This window comes from Nycticebus coucang, chromosome 10 (genome assembly GCF_027406575.1).
Source record: "Nycticebus coucang isolate mNycCou1 chromosome 10, mNycCou1.pri, whole genome shotgun sequence".
NCBI classification, from domain to species: domain Eukaryota; kingdom Metazoa; phylum Chordata; class Mammalia; order Primates; family Lorisidae; genus Nycticebus; species Nycticebus coucang.
In genome coordinates this window covers 52,496,703-52,523,017 of record NC_069789.1, presented here as the reverse complement: position 1 = coordinate 52,523,017, position 26,315 = coordinate 52,496,703, and the positions used below count along the sequence as shown (strand labels likewise).

At 41.4% G+C, this 26,315-nt stretch overlaps 1 protein-coding gene across 1 annotated transcript; it reads left to right on the top strand.

Moving 5' to 3' along the window:
- Window positions 1–3,961: 3,961 nt before the first annotated feature.
- On the top strand, window positions 3,962–4,918 carry G0S2 (G0/G1 switch 2). Its single transcript, XM_053607871.1, has 2 exons — window positions 3,962–4,101; window positions 4,272–4,918. Exon 2 carries the CDS (start codon window positions 4,303–4,305, stop codon window positions 4,612–4,614), a length of 312 nt encoding a protein of 103 aa, XP_053463846.1. The 5' UTR covers window positions 3,962–4,101; window positions 4,272–4,302; the 3' UTR covers window positions 4,615–4,918.
- Window positions 4,919–26,315: the final 21,397 nt, after the last annotated feature.

Here is a 26,315-nt window from a genome sequence, read left to right as displayed (position 1 = left end):
AAAAGAAAATAACAAACCTGGATACTTCTTTGAGCATCCACTAAAAGTCAGACTGCATGCAAATATAATAAATACAGTCCTTCTTCTGCTGGGCTTCACAGTCCAGTGAGGAAGCCATTCATAGTTACCCATTAAAAATCTACTACATCTCTGGGAGACTGAGACAGGTGGATTGCCTGAGCTCAGGAGTTTGAGACCAGCCTGAGCAAGAGCAAGATTCTGTCTCTAAAAATCTATCTGGGTGTTGTAGTGAACACCTGTAGTCCCAGGTATGTGGGAGGCTCAGGAAAGAGGATGGCTTGATCCCAAGAGTTTGAGATTGCTGTGAGCTGTGATGCCAGGGCACCTACTGAAGGCAACAAAGTGAGACTCTGTCTCAAAAAACAAAAAAACAAACAAACAAAAAAAAACAAAGAAGCAACAACAACAAAAAGAATCTACTATGTGCCCTAGAGTCAGAACTCTCATTTACAAGAACAGAGAAATAAAAGTTAGACATGTCAATTTAAAAATCATCCTCTGATATGTGAGTGATAAGAAACTTTCTTTCCAATCCAGAAAATGTTCACAAAAAATAATATTTTCATTTGTACTCAGCCCCTGCAGAATCATTTCTCTTTTCTTCACTTTAGAATCTGAATTCCAGCCCCTCAAACGGAATGTGTACTTGAGGTTGCCTGGATTGCTGAAGGACCAGTTGTATACCATGCTCATTCCGAATGCAGCATTAAGATCTGTAAACCAGCTTACTTCACGCAGTTCAAAGCAGCAGGCTTTGAAGTCTTAAAAACTTGCCATTTTGAAGTGTTTTTCCACACCACCCCCAATACATTTGAAAAATCTTTTTAACCAGTGAAATTATTCTAGAAAAAAAAAGCCACCGTGAAGTGTTTTTTCCTATAACAAAAATTAAACCATTTTTGAGATTGAGAAAAATATTCCCTTCCTTGACATCCCTGCCTGCTACAATGCTTCCCAAATTGTTTTAAACTAGTCACAAAGAAATATTTTGTAAAAATAAAATAAATGACAAATTCTTGGAAAAAAAAAAGAAACTTTCTTTCCAAAACTAGTTTATATGAAATGAAACTAACTCAATGACTAAAAATATTTTTCAAGTGGGCTATAAGATATACAAATAGTGTTGCCATATCTCCTCTGACGAGGCCCTCCCTCCAGCATGCCAGGGTAGCAGCAGGCAGCTGGTAACAAAATATAATAACTGAAGATCATACACAAGGAATCACCCAAAAGACCTCTGTCTCCTGTTTCTTCCATCCCCAAGTCAGAGTCGCAAGGACAGCTCTATCCTCTTCTGCACGTACCCCTCGGATCACACATTGCTCCTTTGTGATTTTTCCCTCAGCAGATGGCTCTGGCTGTTGTAAACTTTGGGAGAAATGGATTTGGAAAGCAAAATTAAAATGGCTCTTCCCACCTTCCCAGAAATGGCAAAAATTAGATGTTAGGACAGACGTCAGGGTAGAGTGACTGTTTCAGTTTGCCCAAAATTGTCTCAGTTTTAACACTGAAATTACTGCATCTCAGAAAACTCCTTAACCCTGAGCAAAATAATATGGTTGGTCACCATAAGACTTAGTTTGACATTTGTAGCTATAACCTGTCTTACCTGCATGATGCAACACAGTGCCTTACTTTCCTAAAAGTGACGTCAGTCCCATTGACTACTTGTTTAGTTTCCAAACCTTACCTAACCCTCTTCTACCCTAAGAGTTGTGTTCATTTTCCCCACCCAGACAGAGCTGTGAGCAGACACTGGATTCCTTAGTCTTCTGTTTCCATTATCTCCCACTCAGCCATAGGTACCACCCGAACCAGGAACATCAAATCCATGACACTTGCTGTCCCCTCTGCCCAGCCCTTCCAACAAGCTGAGGAAGCCTAGCTATGAAAGTCAGATTATCAAAGAAAAAAATAGGGGAACTCATCTGATGCCCTAACACATCACAAGAAAGGGGAACCCTGGGTAAATTACACCTGCTGACCTAAGAAGATGTGTGGTTTGCGTCTTTGAGTTAGAGAAACACCGGAAATGCTTACAGGCCAGTTTCAGAGTTTTACGTTCAAAACTGAGCTGATTCACCTTCAGAATGGAAACCAAGTAAAAGCCCTCATATCCAGATATACATCATATGCTCTTCCAGAAGCCACTAGGTTTGGAACGCTTGCAGATATTGAGAAAGTGCACAGATTATTTCTGCCAGTTTTTAGAGACTGTGCTCCAAAATTATAAGGAAGAATCAAAGACAATGCCAAGATTTATAACTTGGCTTGCACCCTTGTTACAGAACTTTCCTGCCTGACGAGGTTAAAGGAACAATAAGCAAGAGGCACAATCCTCCTGGAAAAATTCCTATTTGGCTGCTGGTCACCTTGAATGCTTGTATACAGATTAAAATGTAGAATCTTAAATAGGCTATTTAGATTAAATTTAAGGTTATTTATATAAATTTATATAAATTTAAGGTTATTTACCTTAACCTTAAATTCTTACCTGAACTACAAATAGCCAAGGCAAAGGGTAGTTGCTGTCATCACTGCATTTTTTTTTAACTGTCTGGGAAATTGCCTCAGACCCCAAAGAAAGATTACTGTTAATATTTCAAAAAAGCAAAATATTTGATCCATGAAGCAGCCCTTTCCCCTGCTCCTCCCCTCCGGCTTCAGTCTGACTGACTGTGAAGGCTGTTGCAAGATTGCATCACTGACCTTTGCAATTTTCTGGCCAGTTTGATTTCCCCTTCCTCCCCTGACCCCTCTCCCCTTCCCTGCTTGAAGGCCTTTGGCCTGTTAGCCTCTCCTTTCCCCCTACTTTGCTAAGTCTGGTATATCGATAACCAAAGCTAAATTAGGAACCACTACCCCACCCCCAAGGGGCTTATGTTTAATCCTAGTCAAAATTAATCCTATGTCCTCCTGCTTCCAAGGGCACTCACCACTTTTGGGGTTCTTACCTAAACTCTCTCCTCCACACCTTTCTGCTCCTAAACTAAACTGCTTTGATGATAAAGCTGAGCTGGTACAGTGAAGTTGTACCCCCAAATCTGGGGAAGTGGCAAAGAATTATTGAGGAGAGCATGAATTCTCTCCACTCTGGGCCAGCAGACAAACTTTTACCAACAGCCCCCTCCTATGCCTGCCTCCTCCAGCTCCCAACTCAACTTATGAAGTGGTAGTGGGGACAGTTTGGGTTTAATGGCTGTCCCTGAATACAAAGACTTATAACCTGTAGCTATAACCTGTCTTACCTGGTTATACACACACACACACACACACACACACACACCCCTACCTCCCTGTGCATAAAAGGGAACCCTCCATGAATAGTTTTCTGTTAAGTGACTAACAATGCATGCACCTCTGAATAAAAAATCCTAAGAAGAAAGTGCAAGCACCTACTGCTTTATCCAACACATGGGGACCCATTCTATTCTGTTTCCCGGATCCCTGCCCTCGTTTTGACTATAGATTGCCACACACAGGGACAGTAACAACCAATCTAAATAAAAATGAAAGATTTGTCTTCAGGTAGACCCCCAGCCCCCCACCCCCAGGTAGAGGTTCTTCTCCGGTCGCCCGGGACGAAGTTAAGCCATGCATCCACTAACACCACTAAGAAAGTGTTGTCCAGTTAGAAAGGTCCGCGGACACCGCCCTAGGCCCCGGGTCCTTCCCACCGTGCACGTCCACAGTGGGAGCCCTGCGTGCAGACCTGCTCTCCCGGGCACCCCCGCCGCAGTGGGCCGCTCCCGGGTCCTCCAGCTCACACGATCCGGGCGTGCGCAGCTCGTGGCCTCCTAGCGCCAGGTCGGGTCCCCTCCCCCTCCCTCTCTCCTTCCTCCTCCTCCTCCTTCTGGCTTGGGCTGCGCCGGCCCGTGCCAGAAAGCCGAGGGGGCGGGTCTCCGAGAAAAGATATAAGTGGCCGGGGGAAGGTGACAAGGTGCCAGCTGCGGAGTCTCCATCTGGAAGAGCTGCGGCTGCGGAGAAGGAGGAGAACGCCTGGGCCGGCCGGACAGACGGACGCGCTGACCACCGCCGCCCCCAGCTCGCGCTGCCTCCTGCTCGCTCTGCGCCTCTAAGGTGAGCCCCGCCGGCGGCGCGGAGTCCCGGGCTGGGGGCTGGCCCGGTGCCCCGGAGAGGACCCCTTTCTACGGGCCCTTCCCGAGAGAGCCAAGAGGGGCGCTCCTGGAAAGTTGGAGCCCTCCTTCGGTGGCTTAAGGACCCTCTGTTCTTTTCCGCTCCTCCCGCAGGTCATCCCGCCCCCGAGGGCCCTGGGTCGAGATGGAAGCCGTCCAGGAGCTGATTCCTCTGGCCAAGGAGCTGATGGCCCAGAAGCGCAAGGCGAAGCTGGTACAGCTGTATGTGCTGGGCAGCGTGCTGGCGCTCGTCGGCGTGCTGCTCGGCCTGGTGGAGACGGTGTGCAGCCCCTTCACGGCCGCCAGCCGCCTGCGGGACCAGGAGGCGGCGGCCGCCGAGCTGCGCGCGGCCCGCGAGCGACAGGCTCTCCGGCAACGAGGCCTGCTGCAGAAAGGCGAGGTGCAGGAGGCGGTCCTCGGCGGCCGGGTCCTCGCCCACCGGCAGCACGCCTCCTAGGAGCGGCCGGAGAGAGCGGGAGCCAAGTGCTGGTTGCTGTTGGGACTCACTTGGGAGAAGCCGCTGACATCTAGAACTGACCTACCAGGGAGACCCCGCCAAGGAGCCTGGGACTGAGTTTGCTGCTGTGCAGCGCTGCATTGTGATAACACGTCCAACACTGTGTCTCAGGGTTATCTGGAGGCATGTACCGTTTTGAACTCGGGAGGAAGGAGAAATGCTTTTTATATTATTATTGCTATTATTATTGTTATTATTATGACCACCATTTTGCATTTTTAAATAAAAAAGGTTTTATACTGTACCTCATGCTCTAACCCCTGAGGGGTCGGGCATCATGGGGTGGGCAGCAGGGAGGGTGGCCGGACTGGTGATGGGTGACGGGTGTCCTACCTGAGCACTGTGGAGGGAGCAGCTTTCTAAAGATCACACAACCCTCGCTTCATCCATCTGGGAACTCTGATAATTGCTACTGCATGCTTACAAGTCTATGGAGGACTCATTTTTGCCTCATGTCAGGGGTGAGAAGAGAGAAACTTTTATAACTTCCATGAGAATTAGCATCGTAAGATCAGAAAATAAATCAACTTCTGACCTAGACTAAGCAAGTGGGAGATAACAGATTAATTCAAAGGCAGAAAAGATTTGTCCCTCACACCTCTGCCTTGGAGGTTTCCGTGACTGATACCTGGTTCTTCCTAAGTATATTTTAGAGGGGGGTGGAGGAAGGGAAGAGAAGGACAAAGGAGCAGAGGGGAAAAAAGAAGAAGGAAAAGAAAGGGGAAACTGGCTACCTGGAAGGGAAAAAAGGCACGCTTCCAAGAAGAGCTATTCAGATGGTGCCTCTAGCTCTACCCAGCCTTCCTCCCCAGGAACCCACAGCATAGTAAGAAGCTCTAGGCTAGAAAAAGAAAAGACTGCTTGTCACAGACCTGAGCCCTCTTCCTGTAGGGACAGAGCTTGCGCCATAGCAATAACTAATTCAGTGTCTCTATAGGGCTCAGCAAAGGAAATTTTAAACCAAGGCTCTTAAAGAGGTAGCTAAAGGCCAAGGGCGTAGGCCTCACCCTATTCTCCTTGCTCTTTTAATGTTACCTACTCTAACCAGGTACAGACATCTTACTCTTGTCAACAACTATGCACTTTTTGCCAACCATACAAATAGCTCATGCCATTGCCTCTAATCAGACTCTCTCCCCCCACACATACCCAACCCACATACAGGCACCTCCATTTCATTTCTGCTAACTCAAACCCTATCCAGCATTCCTTCTCTCTCCCCTGCCATCTCTCCCCTAAATCTATCCTTATCAGCCTCCAAGGAAAGAGCAATCAGAATATGGTAAGAATAATGAAAGAAGAGAAACATATCTGCAATTTTAAATGACAAGAAGGAATATTAGTGGAACCACTGTTCTCACAGTTTCCAAAATAAGAAATTTAGCCCTATATTGAGGCAGAACCTCATTAAATATCCATAAGCTACCTAGGAACTGATTCGAGCTTATCCTTCCAGTGGGCTTCCAAAGAGCCTCCCCTATTATGTTTATGACTCCTGTGCCATTCAGCCACCACTTTGGCTCTTAACAGCTCAAATCACCTCCTTCACCCTCTAGCACAGGGATTTTCAACCAGTGTGCTACGAAAAAATCTTAGGTGTGCCAAGAAAGTTTTAAACATCATTAATTAAATTATTTTCAAAAGAAGTTCAAAGCACAGTATGTTCTTTTTTTTACTCGTTTTTCTTTGATCAACATAATTGAAGTGTGCTGCAGAAGTTTAACTATAGGTTCAAGCATGCCGCAAGATAAAAAAAAGTTTGAAAAACACTACTTGAGCATGTTTACCGCAAACCATCTATTGCTATATTGTCTTCCTTGAATGCCTTTAACCCTACTGCTCCTGTACTCAAAAGAAAATGTCAGACAGCCCCATGCCAATCTTAAGTGCCTCTGTCATCTGCTTCCATCTCAGCCCTCTTGCCTGATTTCTCAAGCTGCCCCGGTACCCTTCTATTTCTTTTTCTTTCTTTCTTTTTTTTTTTTTTTTGAAGTTTTTGGCTGGGGCTGGGTTTGAACCCGCCACCTCCAGCATATGGGGCCAGCACCCTACTCCTTTGAGCCACAGGCGCCACCCCTCTTCTATTTCTTTTTGGTGCTTTGCACCTTTGTTCACATTACTGTTCCCTCCCACTAGCTCCACATCTTCTGGAAACTACACACCTCAAATTCCCCCTCCCCCAAGAGAGGTATGACCCCAAATATAGGTATTCAGACCACTGTCCATCTACATATCAAATTATGTGCCCCAGTTTTTGGTTTAGAAAGTAATGCCATATTTTGGGCATTTGCCTATATTATATAAGGTATAATTACCTAAATATATAGGTAATGCCCATCTTTGGTTTAAAAAAAATGCTCACGTTCATTCATATTCAACTATCCAACCCAATCAAGTCTGAGCTATTGCAATCTCTGTTCTCCCTGATCTTCTTATTTCTCTGAATTCTCAAGAGTCATACAGTCTGGGTCTCACACTAGATTACTCAGCAATGGACTTTTTTTTTTTTTATTTATTTCGTTTTTATTCTTAAATCATAGCTGTGTACATTAGTGCAATCACCTGTATGCATTCTAAGATGCACCATAGATGTGGCCCCACCCATTACCCTCCCTCCACCCAAACCTCCCCCCTCCTTTCCCCTTCCTTGGCCCTTTCCCCATAGTCTTGTGCTATAGTTGGGTTATAGTCTTCATGTGAAAGCTATAATTTAGCTTCATAGTAGGGCTGAATACATTGGATACTTTTTCTTCCATTCCTGAGATACTTTACTAAGAAGAATATGTTCCAGCTCCATCCATGTAAACATGAAAGAGGTAAAGTCTCCATCTTTCTTTAAGGCTGCATAGTATTCCATGGTATACATGTACCACAATTTGCTAGTCCATTCGTGGGTAGATGGGCACTTGGGCTTCTTCCATGACTTAGCAATTATGAATTGGGCTGCAATAAACATTCTGGTACAGATGTCTTTGTTATATTGTGAATTTTGGTCTTCTGGGTATAAACCTAGTAAAGGAATTATAGGATCGAATGGCAGGTCCATTTTTAGGTATCTGTTCTCCAAACATCCTTCCAGAAGGAACGTATTAGTGGGCATTCCCACCAGCAGTGTAGAAGTGTGCCCTTTCCTCCACATCCACGCCAACATTTCTGGTTTTGGGATTTTGTTATGTGGGCTACTCTTACTGGGGTTAGGTGATATCTCAGAGTAGTTTTGATTTGCATTTCTCTGATGGTTAAGGACGATGAGCTTTTTTTCATGTGTTTGTAGATCGTGCGTCTGTCTTCTATAGAGAAGTTTCTCTTCAAGTCCCTTGCCCACCCTGAGATGGGGTCACGTGTTCTTTTCTTGTTAATACGTTTGAGTTCTCTGTGGATTCTGGTTATTAGACCTTTATCAGAGATATAACCTGCAAATATTTTCTCCCATTCTGAGGGCTGTCTGCTTGCTTTACTCACTATGTTCTTGGCTGTGCAGAAGCTTATTAGTTTGATCAGGTCCCAGTAGTGTATTTTTGATACTGCTTCAATTGCCTGGGGAGTCCTCCTCATAAAATATTCACCCAGGCCGATTCCTTCAAGAGTTTTTTCTGCACTTTCTTCAAGTACTTTTATAGTTTCATGTCTTAAGTTTAAATCTTTTATCCAGTGAGAGTCTATCTTAAGTTAATGGTGAAAGGTGTGGGTCCAGTTTCAATCTTCTACAGGTTGTCAGCCAGTTTACCCAGCACCATTTGTTAAATACGGAATCTTTTCCCCACTGAATGTTTTTAATTGGCTTGTCAAAGATCAAATAATTGTAAGTAGCTGGATCCATCTCTTGGTTCTCTATTCTGTTCCAGACATCTGCTTCTCTGCTTTTGTGCCAGTACCATGCTATTTTGATCACTATGGATTTATACTACAGTCTCAGGTCTGGTAGTGTGAGTCCTCCTGCTTTGTTTTTATTGTTCAGTAATGTTTTGGCTATTTGAGGTTTTTTCTGATTCCATATAAAACGAAGTATTATTTTTTCTTTTTTTTTTTTCTTTTTTTTTTTTATTGTTGGGGATTCATTGAGGGTACAATAAGCCAGTTACACTGATTGCAATTGTTAGGTAAAGTCCCTCTTGCAATCATGTCTTGCCCCCATAAAGTGTGACACACACCAAGGCCCCACCCTCCTCCCTCCATCCCTCTTTCTGCTTCCCCCCCATAACCTTAATTGTCATTAATTGTCCTCATATCAAGATTGAGTACATAGGATTCACGCTTCTCCATTTTTGTGATGCTTTACTAAGAATAATGTCTTCCACGTCCATCCAGGTTAATACGAAGGATGTAAAGTCTCCATTTTTTTTTAATGGCTGAATAGTATTCCATGGTATACATATACCACAGCTTGTTAATCCATTCCTGGGTTGGTGGGCATTTAGGCTGTTTCCACATTTTGGCGATTGTAAATTGAGCTGCAATAAACAGTCTAGTACAAGTGTCCTTATTATAAAAGCATTTTTTTCCTTCTGGGTAGATGCCCAGTAATGGGATTGCAGGATCGAATGGGAGGTCTAGGTTGAGTGCATTGAGGTTTCTCCATACTTCCTTCCAGAAAGGTTGTACTAGTTTGCAGTCCCACCAGCAGTGTAAAAGTGTTCCCTTCTCTCCACATCCACGCCAGCATCTGCAGTTTTGAGATTTTGTGATGTCGGTCATTCTCACTGGGGTTAGATGATATCTCAGGGTTGTTTTGATTTGCATTTCTCTAATATATAGAGATGATGAACATTTTTTCATGTGTTTGTTAGCCATTCGTCTGTCATCATTAGAGAAAGTTCTATTCATGTCTCTTGCCCATTGATATAGGGGATTGTTGGCTTTTTTCATGTGGATTAATTTGAGTTCTCTATAGATCCTGGTTATCAAGCTTTTGTCTGATTGAAAATATGCAAATATCCTTTCCCATTGTGTAGGTTGTCTCTTTGCTTTGGTTATTGTGTCCTTAGCTGTACAGAAGCTTTTCAGTTTAATGAAGTCCCATTTGTTTATTTTTGTTGTTGTTGCAATTGCCATGGCAGTCTTCTTCATGAAGTCTTCCCCCAGGCCAATATCTTCCAGTGTTTTTCCTATGCTTTCTTTGAGGATTTTTATTGTTTCATGCCTTAAATTTAAGTCCTTTATCCATCTTGAATCAATTTTTGTGAATGGGGAAAGGTATGGGTCCAGTTTCAGTCTTTTACATGTAGACATCCAGTTCTCCCAACACCATTTATTAAATAGGGAGTCTTTCCCCCAAGGTAAGTTCTTGTTTGGTTTATCAAAGATTAGGTGGTTGTAAGATGTTAGTTTCATTTCTTGGTGTTCAATTCGATTCCAAGTGTCTATGTCTCTGTTTTTGTGCCAGTACCATGCTGTCTTGAGCACTATGGCTTTGTAGTACAGACTAAAATCTGGTATGCTGATGCCCCCAGCTTTATTTTTGTTACTAAGAACTGCCTTAGCTATACGGGTTTTATTCCGGTTCCATACAAAACGCAGAATCATTTTTTCCAAATCTTGAAAGTACGATGTAGGTACTTTGATAGGAATGGCATTGAATAGGTAGATTGCTTTGGGAAGTATAGACATTTTAATAATGTTGATTCTTCCCATCCATGAGCATGGTATGTTCTTCCATTTGTTAATATCCTCTGCTATTTCCTTTCTGAGGTGTTCATAGTTTTCTTTATAGAGGTCCTTCACCTCCTTCGTTAGGTATATTCCTAGGTATTTCATTTTCTTTGAAACTATGGTGAAGGGAGTTGTGTCCTTAATTAGCTTCTCATCTTGACTGTTATTGGTGTATACAAACGCTACTGACTTGTGGACATTGATTTTATATCCTGAAACATTACTGTATTTTTTGATGACTTCTAGGAGTCTTGTGGTTGAGTCTTTGGGGTTCTCTAAGTATAAGATCATGTCGTCAGCAAAGAGGGAGAGTTTGACCTCCTCTGCTCCCATTTGGATTCCCTTTATTTCCTGGTCTTGCCTAATTGTATTGGCTAGAACTTCCAGCACTACGTTGAATAGTAAAGATGACAGAGGACAACCTTGTCTGGTTCCAGTTCTAAGAGGAAAAGCTTTCAGTTTTACTCCATTCAGTAAAATATTGGCTGTGGGTTTGTCATAGATAGCTTCAATCAGTTTTAGAAATGTGCCACCTATGCCTATACTCTTCAGTGTTCTAATTAGAAAAGGATGCTGGATTTTATCAAATGCTTTTTCTGCATCTATTGAGAGGATCATGTGATCTTTATTTTTGCCTCTGTTAATATGGTGGATAACGTTTATGGACTTGCGTATGTTAAACCAGCCTTGCATCCCTGGGATGAAGCCTGCTTGATCATGATGAATGACTTTTTTGATGATAAGCTGTAATCTATTGGCTAGGATTTTGTTGAGAATTTTTGCGTCTATATTCATGAGTGAGATTGGTCTGAAATTCTCCTTTTTGTTTGGGTCTTTTCCTGGTTTTGGTATCAGGGTGATGTTTGCTTCATAGAATGTGTTGGGGAAGATTCCTTCTTCCTCAGTTTTTTGGAATAATTTCTGCAGTACGGGAATAAGCTCTTCCTTGAAGGTTTGATAGAATTCTGGAGTGAAGCCATCTGGACCAGGGCATTTTTTGGTTGGAAGATTTTTTATTGTTTCTTTGATCTCAGTGCTTGAAATTGGTCTGTTCAGGAGCTCTATTTCTTCCTGGCTAAGTCTAGGGAGAGGGTGTGATTCCAAATATTGATCCATTTCCTTCACATTGTCAAATTTCTGGGCATAGAGTTTCTGGTAGTATTCAGAGATGATCTCTTGTATCTCTGTGGGATCAGTTGTTATTTCCCCTTTATCGTTTCTGATTGAGGTTATTAGAGATTTTACTTTTCTATTTCTAGTTAGTCTGGCCAATGGTTTATCTATTTTATTTATTTTTTCAAAAAACCAACTCCTTGTTTCATTAATTTTCTGAATGATTCTTTTGTTTTCAATTTCATTGATCTCTGATTTGATTTTGGATATTTCTTTTCTTCTACTGAGTTTAGGCTTAGATTGTTCTTCTTTTTCCAATTCCATAAGATCTCTTGTGAGATTGTTGATGTGCTCTCTTTCTGTTTTTCGAATGTAGGCATCTAAAGCGATGAATTTTCCTATCAAAACTGCTTTTGCAGTATCCCACAGGTTTTGGTAGCTTGTGTCTTCATTGTTGTTATGCTCAAGGAAGTTAATGATTTCCTGTTTTATTTCTTCCTTCACCCATCTGTTATTCAACAGAAGATTGTTTAATTTCCATGCCTTTGGGCGGGGTTGAGCATTTTTGTTAGAGTTGAGTTCCACCTTTAGTGCCTTATGGTCTGAAAAGATACAAGGTAAAATTTCAATTCTTTTGATTCTGTTGATATTTGTTTTGTGTCCCAGGATATGATCAATTTTGGAGAATGTTCCATGGGGTGATGAGAAGAATGTATATTCTTTATCTTTGGGGTGGAGTGTTCTATGTGCATCTATCAAGCATAGTTGTTCTAGGGTCTCATTTAAATCTCTTACACCTTTGTTTAATTTCTGTTTAGAGGATCTGTCCAGCTCTGTAAGAGGTGTGTTAAAGTCCCCTGTTATGATGGTATTATCAGATATCATATTGCTCAGACTGAGTAAGGTCTGCTTCAAGAATCTGGGACCATTTAAATTGGGTGCATAAATATTTAGAATTGAAATGTCTTCTTGTTGTAGTTTTCCCTTGACCAATATAAAGTGACCATCTTTGTCTTTTTTTACTTTAGTTGCTTTAAATCTACATGTATCTGAAAATAAGATTGCAACTCCTCTTTTCTTCTGAATTCCATTTGCCTGAAAAATTGTCTTCCAACCCTTGACTCGGAGCTTTAATTTGTCTTTTGAAGCCAGGTGTGTTTATTGCAGACAGCAAATGGATGGCTTGTGTTTTTTAATCCAGTCAGCCAATCTATGTCTCTTCAGTGGGGAATTCAAGCCATTAACATTTATTGAGATAATTGATAAGTGTGGTAGTATTCTATTCATCTTATTTGGTGAGAGTCCATTGCTTAGTTTTATCTTTTGCATCAGTGTGGAGGTTAGGTTCTGTCCTTTGATTTCTGAGTTCTTACTTTGCTGCTGATCCATTGTGGTGGTCAGTGTGCAGAACAGGTTGAAGTATTTCCTGTAGAGCTGGTCTTGTTGTGGCGAATTTCCTCAATGTTTGTATATCCGTAAATGATTTGATTTCTCCGTCAATTTTGAAGCTTAGCTTAGCAGGGTACAGAATTCTGGGCTGAAAATTGTTCTGTTTAAGTAGATTAAAGGTAGATGACCATTGTCTTCTTGCTTGGAAAGTTTCATTAGAGAAGTCTGCGGTCACTCTGATGGATTTGCCCCTGTAGGTCAACTGGCGCTTACTCCTGGCAGCTTGCAGAATCTTTTCTTTTGTCTTGACTTTGGACAGGTTCATCACAATGTGTCTTGGAGAAGCTCGGTTAGAGTTGAGGTGACCCGGGGTCCGATATCCCTCTGAAAGCAGTGTGTCAGAATCTTTGGTGATGTTTGGGAAATTTTCTTTTATAATATTCTCTAGTATGGCTTCCATTCCTCTGGGACATTCTTCTTCCCCTTCTGGAATTCCTATAACTCGTATGTTGGAACGCTTCATAAAGTCCCATAATTCTGACAGTGAACGTTCTGCTTTCTCTCTCTTCTTTTCTGCCTCTTTTACTGTCTGAGTTATCTCAAGAACTTTGTCTTCTACCTCTGAAATTCTTTCTTCTCCATGGTCTAACCTGTTGCTGATACTTTCCATTGCATCTTTAAGTTCCCTAATCGACTGTTTCAGTTCCTTCAGGTCTGCTATATCCTTTTTATATTCTTCATATCGTTCATCTCTTATTTGATTCTGTTTTTGGATTTCCTTTTGGTTATTTTCCACTTTATTAGCAATTTCCTTCATTGCTTCCATCATTTCTTTCATTGTTTTCAACATGTGTATTCTAAATTCCCTTTCTGTCATATCTAACATTTCTTAATAGGTGGAATCATCTGCAGTAGCTACCTCATGGTCCCTTGGCGGGGTTGTTCTGGACTGGTTCTTCATGTTGCCTGGAGTTTTCTGCTGATTCTTCCTCATGAGTGATTTCTTTTATCTGTTTCCTTGCCCTAATTTTCCTTTCACTTCCTCTTGCTCTTTAAGTTCTCATGCCTGTGGACTAAGGGTTATAGGACCAGAAGAATGAGAAGGTTGAAGAGCAAAAAAGAGATGAAAGAAAGGAGAACCGAGTGATAAGAAAGAAAAAAAAAATAGAGAAAGGAGAGGGGGTGGGTAAAAGGAATATTGACAAAAAGAAGAGAGGCACAGAAAGAGGGAGACAGAGCAATATAGGTGTACAGTAGGGTACTTTGACACAACCTTAAAAAACCCCCACCTTCTGGGGGTGCCCAGTTGGGTGGTTCCCTTGAGGTCAGCAGTTCTTTGCTAACCTGCTCAGACACAGTACCCCACCTCCACCAAGTAGAGAGGAAAGACAAAAATGCTATAAATCAAACCAAAACAAGCAAACAGAAAACTTTACGGGGATAAAATTTGGTGAAAAACCAAATGATATCGGTAGAAACACTAGCAAAAATGAAGTTGAAGTTATTAAAAAAGGCAGCAATGGGAAATTCTAATTAAACTAGGAAAATTGAGAAAGAAAAAGGGATCTGTGTGGAAGAGATTGAAATTAAAAAAACAAAAGAACATCAGCAGGTCTATTTCTTCCTGGCTAAGTCTAGGGAGAGGGTGTGATTCCAAATATTGATCCATTTCCTTCACATTGTCAAATTTCTGGGCATAGAGTTTCTGGTAGTATTCAGAGATGATCTCTTGTATCTCTGTGGGATCAGTTGTTATTTCCCCTTTATCGTTTCTGATTGAGGTTATTAGAGATTTTACTTTTCTATTTCTAGTTAGTCTGGCCAATGGTTTATCTATTTTATTTATTTTTTCAAAAAACCAACTCCTTGTTTCATTAATTTTCTGAATGATTCTTTTGTTTTCAATTTCATTGATCTCTGATTTGATTTTGGATATTTCTTTTCTTCTACTGAGTTTAGGCTTAGATTGTTCTTCTTTTTCCAATTCCATAAGATCTCTTGTGAGATTGTTGATGTGCTCTCTTTCTGTTTTTCGAATGTAGGCATCTAAAGCGATGAATTTTCCTCTCAAAACTGCTTTTGCAGTATCCCACAGGTTTTGGTAGCTTGTGTCTTCATTGTTGTTATGCTCAAGGAAGTTAATGATTTCCTGTTTTATTTCTTCCTTCACCCATCTGTTATTCAACAGAAGATTATTTAATTTCCATGCCTTTGGGTGGGGTTGAGCATTTTTGTTAGAGTTGAGTTCCACCTTTAGTGCCTTATGGTCTGAAAAGATACAAGGTAAAATTTCAATTCTTTTGATTCTGTTGATATTTGTTTTGTGTCCCAGGATGTGATCAATTTTGGAGATTGTTCCATGAGGTGATGAGAAGAATGTATATTCTTTATCTTTGGGGTGGAGTGTTCTATATGTGTCTATCAAGCACAGTTGTTCTACGGTCTCATTTAAGTCTCTTATATCCTTGTTTAATTTCTGTTTAGAGGATCTGTCCAGCTCTTTAAGAGGAGTGTTAAGGTCCCCTGTTATTATGGTATTATCAGATATCATATTGCTCAGACTGAGTAAGGTCTGTTTCAAGAATCTGGGAGCATCTCAAAACTGCAAATGCTGGCGTGGATGTGGAGAGAAGGGAACACTTTTGCACTGCTGGTGGGACTGCAAACTAGTACAACCTTTCTGGAAGGAAGTATGGAGAAACCTCAAAGCACTCAACCTAGACCTCCCATTCGATCCTGCAATCCCACTACTGGGCATCTACCCAGAAGGAAAAAAATCCTTTTATCATAAGGACACTTGTACTAGACTGTTTATTGCAGCTCAATTTACCATTGCCAAAATGTGGAAACAGCCTAAATGCCCACCAACCCAGGAGTGGATTAACAAGCTGTGGTATATGTATACCATGGAATACTATTCAGTTATTAAAAAAAATGGAGACTTTACATCCTTCGTATTAACCTGGATGGAAGTGGAAGACATTATTCTTAGTAAAGCATCACAAAAATGGAGAAGCATGAATCCTATGTACTCAATCTTGATATAGGACAATTAATGACAATTAAGGTTATGGGGGGGGAAGCAGAAAGAGGGATGGAGGGAGGAGGCTGGGGCCTTAGTGTGTGTCACACTTTATGGGGGCAAGACATGATTGCAAGAGGGACTTTACGTAACAACTGTAATCAGTGTAACTGGCTTATTGTACCCTCAATGAATCCCCAACAATAAAAGAAAAAAAAAAAAGAACATCAGCAACGTCAAAATAAACAAACAAATAAACAACCAAACAAAAAGAAAAAGAAAAAAATACACAACCAAAAAGAAAGCAGTTTGTATATGTTATTGAATATTGTCTGGGCAACACGTGGTCTTCTGGGGTATGAGATGTTAGTCACAGTTCTGATACGACTGGAGGCTGCTGATTTCTCAAACCCCAGCAGGTAGACACCCTAAATCTCTCTTCAGCCTACTTAAAAGGCACTTTGAACTTGTAAACTTGCTGAGCAGAAGCTTTCCCAGCTTTCTCACTGGAATCGCTGCTGAAGTGGCTATCCACTTACCCAGTGTGCCAAAACCAGTCTCACTCTGCCCCTGAGGGTTAGGGCTGCAAGGCGGCTCAGACCCCGCCCTTAGGCTACTTGGTTGCTGGGTTACCAGCTCCCACCCCTTTCTAGCTCTGCGACCCTGAGGGCGGAGCTTGCCGGGGCAGATCACTGACAATGGATCCGTGTGACCCACCGCCAAACACTATTAGCTCCGTCTGGCTCAGCGGCTCAGACTGGGGCCCTAGACAACGGCCAAAGTTCTCCGCACTCCCGCTCAGGTCTTCCCCAAGGCAGTTCAACTCAGTGCCAAGTCCAAGGACATCAAAACAGTTCACAGGTAAGGCCTTTCTGGTTTGCAGTCTCGCTGCTACTGAACTTACAGTTGTGGGCGGGTTTAGACGGATTGAACACACGCGACCACTTGCCGGTTTTCCACTGTTTTAGTCCTCCTCTTGGGGTCCAGGAGTCTCTCGCTGACTCCCTGTATCCTCATAGGAGTGATGATAGGCAGTTCCCACCAGCCAGATATGCCTGGAGTCCTATCTCCCCAGACTCACGGTGCCCAGATGCAAGGAAGCTGTTACTCGGCTGCCATCTTGCTCCGCCCAGCAATGGACTTTTTTTCCAGTTGTTTTGTGGGCCCAGTAATATCTCTTATAATGCGATCTTGAGATCAAGGACCATATCTCCTTTGGTGTTAATAGAAATCATTAAGTCTTAGGCAAATAGAAGGTTCTTAATAAATACTTGAATGTTTAATTAATCCATTTATGAGGTTAGAGTAGTGATTGTAAATGGAAGGGGGAGAAATTTTTCTGGAACTTTTCTGGTTGTCTGGTGAGGGGAGGAGCACCCAGGATGCTCCTAAGCACTCTGTAAGGAACAGGACAGCCACCCACAACAAAGAAGTCTCCAATCCCAAATGTCAATGGGGCCAAGGTTGGGTGAAACTACAGAAACTCTGAGTTATATAAAAGTAAGAAAAAGGGGGGTTGCCTATTAATTTCAGAATCAAGGTTTTGAGGCATTCTCTAAAGATAATGTCCAGTTGTGATCAAACATGACAAGTCCCTCTATCAATACAAGAATGAAATTCTGGGGCAGCGCCTGTGGCTCAGTCGGTAAGGCGCCGGCCCCATATACCGAGGGTGATGGGTTCTAAACCCAGCCCCGGCCAAACTGCAACCAAAAAATAGCCAGGCGTTGTGGCGGGCGCCTGTAGTCCCAGCTACTCGGGAGGCTGAGGCAAGAGAATCGCTTAAGCCCAGGAGTTGAAGGTTGCTGTGAGCTGTGTGAGGCCGTGGCACTCTACCAAGGGCCATAAAGTGAAAGCCTGTCTCTACAAAAAAAAAAAAAAAAGAATGAAATTTTGTTGGAAATTTTATCAGCAACCTAGAAGAAGTGACAGAAGGTACTTCTCAGTTTTATTGGTGACACAGGCTTGAGACAGCAGAGTTAGAATTCAAAAGCACTCAACAGTCTGGAACCATGCACTGAAGCAAACTGATTGAAACTGAATAGAGAAATAGATACAGTATAGACTTCGCGTCCAAAAAATCAATTGCTTGACCACAGAATTAGGAAGGCCTATTCTAGCAGCAGATCATACAAGAAAGACCTATATACACATAATTGTATATATTTATGTTATACAATTTGATGTTTCTATGCATGTGTACATTGTATAATGATCAAATCAAGGTAGTTAGCATATCCATCACCTCATGCATTTATCATTGCTTTGTGGTAAGAACATTCCAAATCCTCTCTTTGAACTGTTTTATAATGTACACCTTACTGTTGAGCATAGTAATCCTAGTGTGCAATGGAACACTACAACTTACTCCTCCTATGTAATTGTCCCAGTGTACCAGCTAGCCAATATCTCCTCATCCTCTTCTCTCCCATCCCCTCCTCAACTGCTGGTAACCACTGATCTACCCTTTACTTCTATAATATCACCTTTTTTTTTCAGAATGCACTTATGAGTGAGGTCATGTGGAATTGATCACTTAATATAATGTCTTTTTATGGCTGAATAGTATTCCATTGTGTATACAGACCACATTTTCTTCATCCATTCTTCTGTTGTTGGACATTGAAGTTGATTCCAAGTCTTGGCTTTTGCCAATAATACTACAGTGAACACGCAAGTACAGGTAGCTCTTTCATGTACATATTTTATTTTCTTTGCATATACCCAATAGGGAGATTGCTGGATGATATGGTAGTTTTATTTTTAATTTTTTGAGGAACCTCCATACTCTTTTCCATAATGGCTGTACTAATTTACATTACCACCAACAGTGGATAGGGTTCCTTTTCTTCCACATCCATGCCAACAATTGTTTGGTTGGTTTTTTGTTTTTTTTTTTTTTTTTTGTCTTTTTGGTATTAGCCATTCTATCTGGAGTGAGGTGATCTCTCATTGCAATTTTTTTTAATTGTTAAATCATAGCTGTGTACATTAGTGCAAACAAGGGGTACAATGTGCGGGTTTCATATACAATCTGAAATACTATCATCAAACTGTTCAACGTAGCCTTCACGGCATTTTCTTAGTTATTGTATGTAGACATTTATATTCTGCATTTAGTAAGTTCTGCCTGCATCCATTCTAAGATGCACCATAGGTGTGGCCCCACATATTACGCTCCCTCCAACCTAACCTACCCCCTCCCTTCCCCTTCCTTGGCCCTTTCCTCATAGTCTTGTGCTATAGTTGGGTTATAGCCTTCATGTGAAAGCTATAATTTAGCTTCATAGTAGGGCTGAGAAGTTTGGAAACTTTTTCTTCCATTCTTCAAATACTTTGCTAAGAAGAATATGTTGTGGCTCCATCCATGTAAACATGAAAGAGATAAAGTCTCCATCTTTCTTTAAGGCTGCATAATATTCCATGATATACATGTACCACAATTTGCTAGTCCATTCGTGGGTAGATGGGCACTTGGGCTTCTTCCATGACTTAGCAATTATGAATTGGGCTGCAATAAACATTCTGGTACAGATGTCTTTGTTATATTGTGATTTTTGGTATTCTGGGTATAAACCTAGTAAAGGAATTATAGGATTGAATGACAGGTCTATTTTTAGGTCTCTAAGTATTCTCCAAACATCCTTCCAAAAGGAACGTATTAGTGCACATTCCCACCAGCAGTGTAGAAGTGTGCCCTTTCCTCCACATCCACGCCAACATCTCTGGTTTGGGGATTTTGTTATGTGGGCTACTCTTACTGGGGTTAGGTGATATCTCAGAGTAGTTTTGATTTGCATTTCTCTGATGATTAAAGATGATGAGCTTTTTTTCATGTGTTTGTAGATCATGTGTCTGTCTTCTTTAGAGAAGTTTCTCTTCAAGTCCCTTGCCCACCCTGAGATGGGATCACGTGTTCTTTTCTTGTTAATACGTTTGAGTTCTCTGTGGATTCTGGTTATTAGACCTTTATTGGAGGTATAACTTGCAAATACTTTCTCCCATTCTGAGGGCTGTCTGATTGCTTTACTTACTATGTTCTTGGCTGTGCAGAAGCTTTTTAGTTTGATCAGGTACCAGTAGTGTATTTTTGATACTGCTTCAATTGCCTGGGGAGTCCTCCTCATAAAATATTCACCCAGGCCGATTCCTTTAAGAGTTTTCCCTGCACTTTCTTCAAGTATTTTTGTAGTTTCATGTCTTAAGTTTAAATCTTTTATCCAGTGAGAGTCTATCTTAGTTAATGGTGAAAGGTGTGGGTCCAGTTTCAATCTTCTATAGGTTGCCAGCCAGTTCACCCAGCACCATTTGTTAAATAGGGAATCTTTACCCCACTGAATGCTTTTAATTGGCTTGCCAAAGATCAAATAATGGTAAGTAGCTGGATTCATCCCTTGGTTCTTTATTCTGTTCCAGACATCTAATTCTCTGTTTTTGTGCCAATATCATGCTGTTTTGATCACGATCGATTTATAGTAGTCTCAGGTTTGGTAGCATGATTCCTCCTGCTGTGTTTTTATTGCTGAGTAATGTTTTGGCTATTCGAGTTTTTTTCTGATTTCATGTAAAATGAAGTATTATTTTTTCGAGATCTTTAAAATATGACAATGGAGCTTTAATAGGAATTGCATTAAAATTATATATTGCTTTGGGTAGTATAGACATTTTAAGAATGTTGATTCCTCCCAGCCATGAGCATGGTATGTTTTTCCATTTGTTAACATCTTCAGCTATTTCTTTTCTTAAAGTTTCATAGGTCTCTTTGTAGAGATCTTTCATGTCCTTTGTTAGGTATACTCCCAAATATTTCATCTTCTTTGGCACTACTGTGAAAGGAATAGAGTCCTTGACTGTTTTTTCAGCTTGGTTATTGTTGGTATATATAAAGGCTACAGATTTATGGGTGTTGATTTTGTAGCCTGAGACATTGCTGTATTCCTTGATCACTTCTAAAAGTTTTGTAGTAGAATCCCTAGTGTTTTCCAGATATATGATCATATCATCTGCAAAGAGTGAAAAGTTTGATCTCTTCTGACCCTATGTGGATACCCTTGATCGCCTTTTCTTCCCTAATTGCAATGGCTAAAACTTCCATTACTATGTTAAAGAGCAATGGAGACAATGGGCAACCTTGCCTGGTTCCTGATCTAAGTAGAAATGATTTTTTTTTTGATGTTATGATATTGGCTGTGGGTTTGCTGTAGATGGCCTCTATTAGTTTAAGCAATGTCCCTTCTATACCAATTTTCTCAAGTGTTCTGATAATGAAGGGATGCTGGATATTATCAAAAGATTTTTCTGCATCAATTGAAAGAATCATATGGTCATTTTTTAGTTTGCTTATGTGCTCAATTACATTTATAGATTTACATATATTGAACTAGCCTTGAGACCCTGGGATAAATCCCAGTTGGTCGTGGTGTATAATTTTTTTGATGTGTTGTTGGATTCTGTTTGTTAGGATCTTATTGAGTATTTTAGCATCAATATTCATTAGTGATATTGGCATCAATTTTATTATGGCATCAATATTCTTCAATCATATTTAGCATCAATATTTATCATTGGTCTATAATTTTCTTTTCTTGTTGGGTCTTTCCCTGGTTTGGGGATCAAGGTGATGTTTGCTTCATAGACTGTGTTGGGTAATATTTCTTCTTTTTCTATATTTTAGAAAAGGTTTAGTAATATAGGTACTAGTTCTTCTTTAAAGGTTTGGTAGAATTCTGACATAAAGCCATCTGGTCCTGGGATTTTCTTTTTAGGGAGATTTTGTATAGTTGATGCTATTTCAGAACTTGATATAGGCCTGTTCAACATTTCCACTTCGTTCTGGCTAAGTCTTGGTAGGTGGCATACTTCCAGTTATTGGTCAATTTCTTTCAGATTTTCATATTTCTGAGAGTAGAGTTTCTTGTAGTATTCGTTGAGGATTTTTTGAATTTCTGAGGGGTCTGTTGTTATTTCATCGTTACCATTTCTGATTGATGAAATTAGAGATTTTACTCTTTTTTTCCTGGTTAGGTTGGCCAAAGGTTTATCTATTTTATTGATCTTTTCAAAAAAACCAACTTTTGGATTTATTGATCTGTTGTATAATTCTTTTGTTTTCAATTTCATTTAATTCTGCTCTGATTTTGGTTATCTCTTTTCTTCTGCTGGGTTTGGGGTTGGAGTGTTCTTCCTTCTCCAGTTGCTTGAGATGTCCCATTAAGTTCTTAACTTCCTCTCTTTCCATTTTCTTGAGGAAGGAGTGCAGTGCTATAAATTTCCCTCTTAGGACTGCCTTTGCAGTATCCCAGAGGTTCTGATAATTCGTGTCTTCATTGTTGTTTTGTTCCAAAAATTTGGTTCTTAATCTCGTCTATAACCCATCTATCCTTCAGCATAAGGTTGTTTGGCTTCCATGTTTTTGTATGGGTATGCAGGTTCCTATTGTTATTTAGTTCAACTTTTATTCCATGATGGTCTGAGAAAATGCAAGGAATAATTTCTATTTTTTTTAATTTGCTGAGGTTAGATTTGTGGCCTAGGATGTGGTCGATTTTGGAGTATGTTCCGTGGGCTGATGAGAAGAATGTGTATTCAGTTTTGTTGGGATGAAATGTTCTGTAGATGTCTATTAAGTCCAGATGTTGAATGGTTGAGTTTAACTCTAAAATTTCTTTGCTTAGCTTCTTTTTAGAGGATCTACCCAGCACTGCTAAAGTGGTGTTAAAATCTCCAACTACAATGGAACTGGAGGAAATCAAGTTGCTCATGTCTGTTAGAGTTTCTCTTATAAATTGAGGTGCATTCTGGTTGGGTGCATAAATATTAATAATTGAAATTTCATCATATTGAGTATTGCCTGTAACAAATACGAAGTGTCCATCCTTATCCTTACTTATTTCAGTGGTTTAAAGCCTATTGTGTCTGCGAATAGGATTGCAATGCCTGCTTTTTTCTGCTTTCCATTTGCCTGGAGTATAGATGACCATCCCTTCACCTTGAGTCTAAATTTGTCTTTTAATGTTAAGATGCGATTCCTGTATGCAGCAGATATCTGGCTTGAGTTTTTGTATCCAGTCAGCCAACCTGTGCCTCTTTAGAGGACAATTTCAACCATTTACGTTAATTGAGAATATTGATAAGCTTTTCGAGAGTCCAGTGCACATTTTTAATCCTTTGCGACTGTGGAAGTTGGAATTTGATCAAAATTTTCTGGGTGGGTTTACTTTTGTGGTGGAGGATTACGCTGGTCTTTATGGAGGATAGGTCTGAGAATATCCTGGAGAGCTGGTTTAGTTATGGAAAATTTCTTCAACCTGTGAATGTCATTGAAGTATTTAATTTCTCCATCATAACTGAAACTCAGTTTAGCTGGGTACAGCATCCTGGGTTGAAAGTTATTTTGTTTTAGGAGATTAAAAGTCAATGACCATCCTCTTCTAGCTTGAAAAGTTTCAGCAGAGAGATCTGCAGTTATTCTAATATTCTTGCCCTTGTAGGTGATGGTTTCCTTTTGTCTGGTTGCTTTCAGAATTTTCTCCTTCATATTAACTTTAGTGAAGTTGATTATGATGTGTCTGGGGGAATGACTTATTTGGGTTGAGTTGTGCTGGAGTTCTGAAACTGTCTGCTATCTGAATTTCAAAATCTCTTGGCATGTCTGGAAAGTTCTTCATAATCTCATGGAGAAGAGACTCTGTGCCTTGTGAAGCCACTTCATCGCTTTCAGAGATCCTTATAAGATGAATATTGGTTTTCTTCGAATTATTCCAGAGCTATCTGAGACTATGATCTGTTTTTGCCCTCCATTTCTCTTCCTGTTTGAGAGTTTAGGAGCATTAGAAAGCTTTGTCTTCAATGTCAGAAATCCTTTCTTCTGCTTGCTTTATTCTGTTACTGAGGGATTCTACCGTGTTTTTCAGATCTTTGAGGGCTGCAACTTCTTGTCTCAATGTGTCAAAATCTTTGGTCATTTGGTCTTCAAATTTGTTGAATTCTTGAGATTTTTTTGGGTTACTGCTTGGAATTCTAATTCGATCTTATTTGCTATCCAGATCCTGAATTCGATTTCTGCATCTCAGCTATTTGTTTGTGCATGGGATCTTGTGCTGTGTCTGCCCCATTGATCCTCGGGGGAGTTGATCTACTCTGACTATTCATATTGCCAGAGTTTTTCTGTTGATTTCACCTCATGATTGTTTTTCACCATTGCCTCTGGCTGTCCTCAGAGTTGGGGAGGTGTTTCTCCAAGATTAGACCCCAGCGGGATCACTCTATTGTTGCTGGATCTTTGTAGGGAGTGGCCCTGTGTAGTTCCTCTGGGGATGCCCCAGCCAGGGAGTTCTGGTTGTGGAAGCAGCTCCGGAATGTGACACACCCAGATCCAACAACAGGGTGGGAGGTGGTGCGCATGGTTCTGGGAATGCCTAGTTCCCAGTGACTTTGGCACAGAGAGCCCAAGGCTCCAGCAGTCTCTGGCCAGAAGAAGGGCTCTGCGCAGAGGCAGGGAGGGCTCCAGAGGGCACGTGGCTACCAGAGTCCCTGGCCAGATGGGTGGGCCAGTGTGGAGGCAGGGAGGGTACAGGAGGGAGGACGCAGGATTGCACGGCTCCCGCAGTTCCTGGTCAGGGCATGGGTCGCGGATCAGGGGTCATGGTACAGCTCATATGGAGGTCCAGGCAGCACCAAGCCCAGGAGTTTGAGGTTGCTATGAGCTGTGATGCCATGGCACTCTACCCAGAGTAACAGCCCAAGGCTCCAGTGTGCCAAAACTGGTGTCACTCTGCACCTGAGGGTTAAGGCTGTAAGGCCACTCAGTCCCCGCCTTTAGGCTGCTCAGGCACTAGGTTACTAGCTCCCACCTGATCCTTGCGCTGTGACCCTGAGGGCAGAGCTTGCCAGGGCAGTTCTCTCACAATGGTTCCCTGCTGCCCACAGCCGAACACTATTAGATTCATCCGGCTCAGCGTCTCAGTCTGGGGCCCTAGACAATGCCCAAAATTCTACTCACTCCTGCTCAAGCTCTCCCCAAAGGCAGTTCAACTGAGTGCCAAGTCCAAAAACACCGAAACAGTTCATAGGTAAGGCCTTTCCAGTTTGCAGTCTCACTGCTGCTTGTACTTAAGGCTGCCGGCAGGATTAGGTTGATTGGACACATGCAACCACTTGCCAGTTTTCCACTGTTTTTGTCCTCCTCTTGGGGTCCAGAAGTCCCTTGTTGACTCCCGTGCCCTGTTGCAGGGAGGCTGTTACTCAGCCACCATCTTGGATTGTCCCCTCATTCCAATTTTGATTTGCATTTTCCTGATGATTAGTGATGTTGAACACCTTTTCCTATACCTGTTGGCTATTCGCACATCTTCTTCTGAGAAAGTCTATTAACATCTTTCACCCATTTTTAATAGGGTTGTTTGGTTTTATACTGTTGTTAAGTTCCTTATATTTTGGAACATATTCATATTCCTATATGTTGTTTTAAGTTCTTAGATATTAACCTCCGTCAGATGAATAATTTGCAAATATTTTCTCCCATTCTGTTGTCTCTTCATTCTGTTAATTGTTCCTTTGCCGTGAAAAAGCTTTTCAGTCTGGGGCGGCGCCTGTGGCTCAGTGAGTAGGGCGCCGGCCCCATATGCCGAGGATGGCGGGTTCAAACCCAGCCCCGGCCAAACTGCAACAAAAAAATAGCCGGGCGTTGTGGCGGGCGCCTGTAGTCCCAGCTGCTCGGGAGGCTGAGGCAAGAGAATCGCGTAAGCCCGAGAGTTAGAGGTTGCTGTGAGCCGTGTGACGCCACGGCACTCTACCCGAGGGTGGTACAGTGAGACTCTGTCTCTACAAAAAAAAAAAAAAGCTTTTCAGTCTGATGTAATTTTGAGATCTTGCCTTGCCCAATGTCATGAAGTGTTTCCCTTAAGTTTTCTTCTAAGAGTTTCACAATTTCAGGTTTTATTTTTAAATATTTAATCCCCTTTGAGTTGATTTTTTATACAGTCATGTGTTGCTTAACAATGGGAAATGTGAGAAATGCATTCTTATGTGATTTTGTTATGTGAAGATCATAGAGTGTACTTACACAAAACTATATGGTATAGCCTGCTACCCACTTAGGCTGTGTGGTAAAGCCTATTGCTCCCACCCTGCAAACCTGTTCAGCATGCTACTGTCTTGAATACTGTAGGCAGTTGTAACACAATGATATTACAATGATATTTGTGTATCTAAACATATAAAAGGTACAGTAAAAAATGCATGGTTGTTTTTTTTTGTTTGTTTGTTTGTTTTGAGCCAGAGTCTCACTGTGTTGCCCCCAGGCTCCAGTGCTGTGGCATCATAACTCACAGCAACCTCAAACTTCTGCGCTCAGGGGATCCTCTTGCCTCAGCCTCCCAGGTAGCTGGAACTACAGGCACCCACCACAACACCCAGCTAATTTTCTAATAGTAGAGATAGGGTTTTGCTATTGCTCAGGCTGGTCTCA

Coding starts and splice junctions, on each gene's coding strand:
- G0S2 (XM_053607871.1), top strand. CDS start 4,303: ATGGAAGCCGTCCAGGAGCTGATTCCTCTGGCCAAGGAGCTGATGGCC.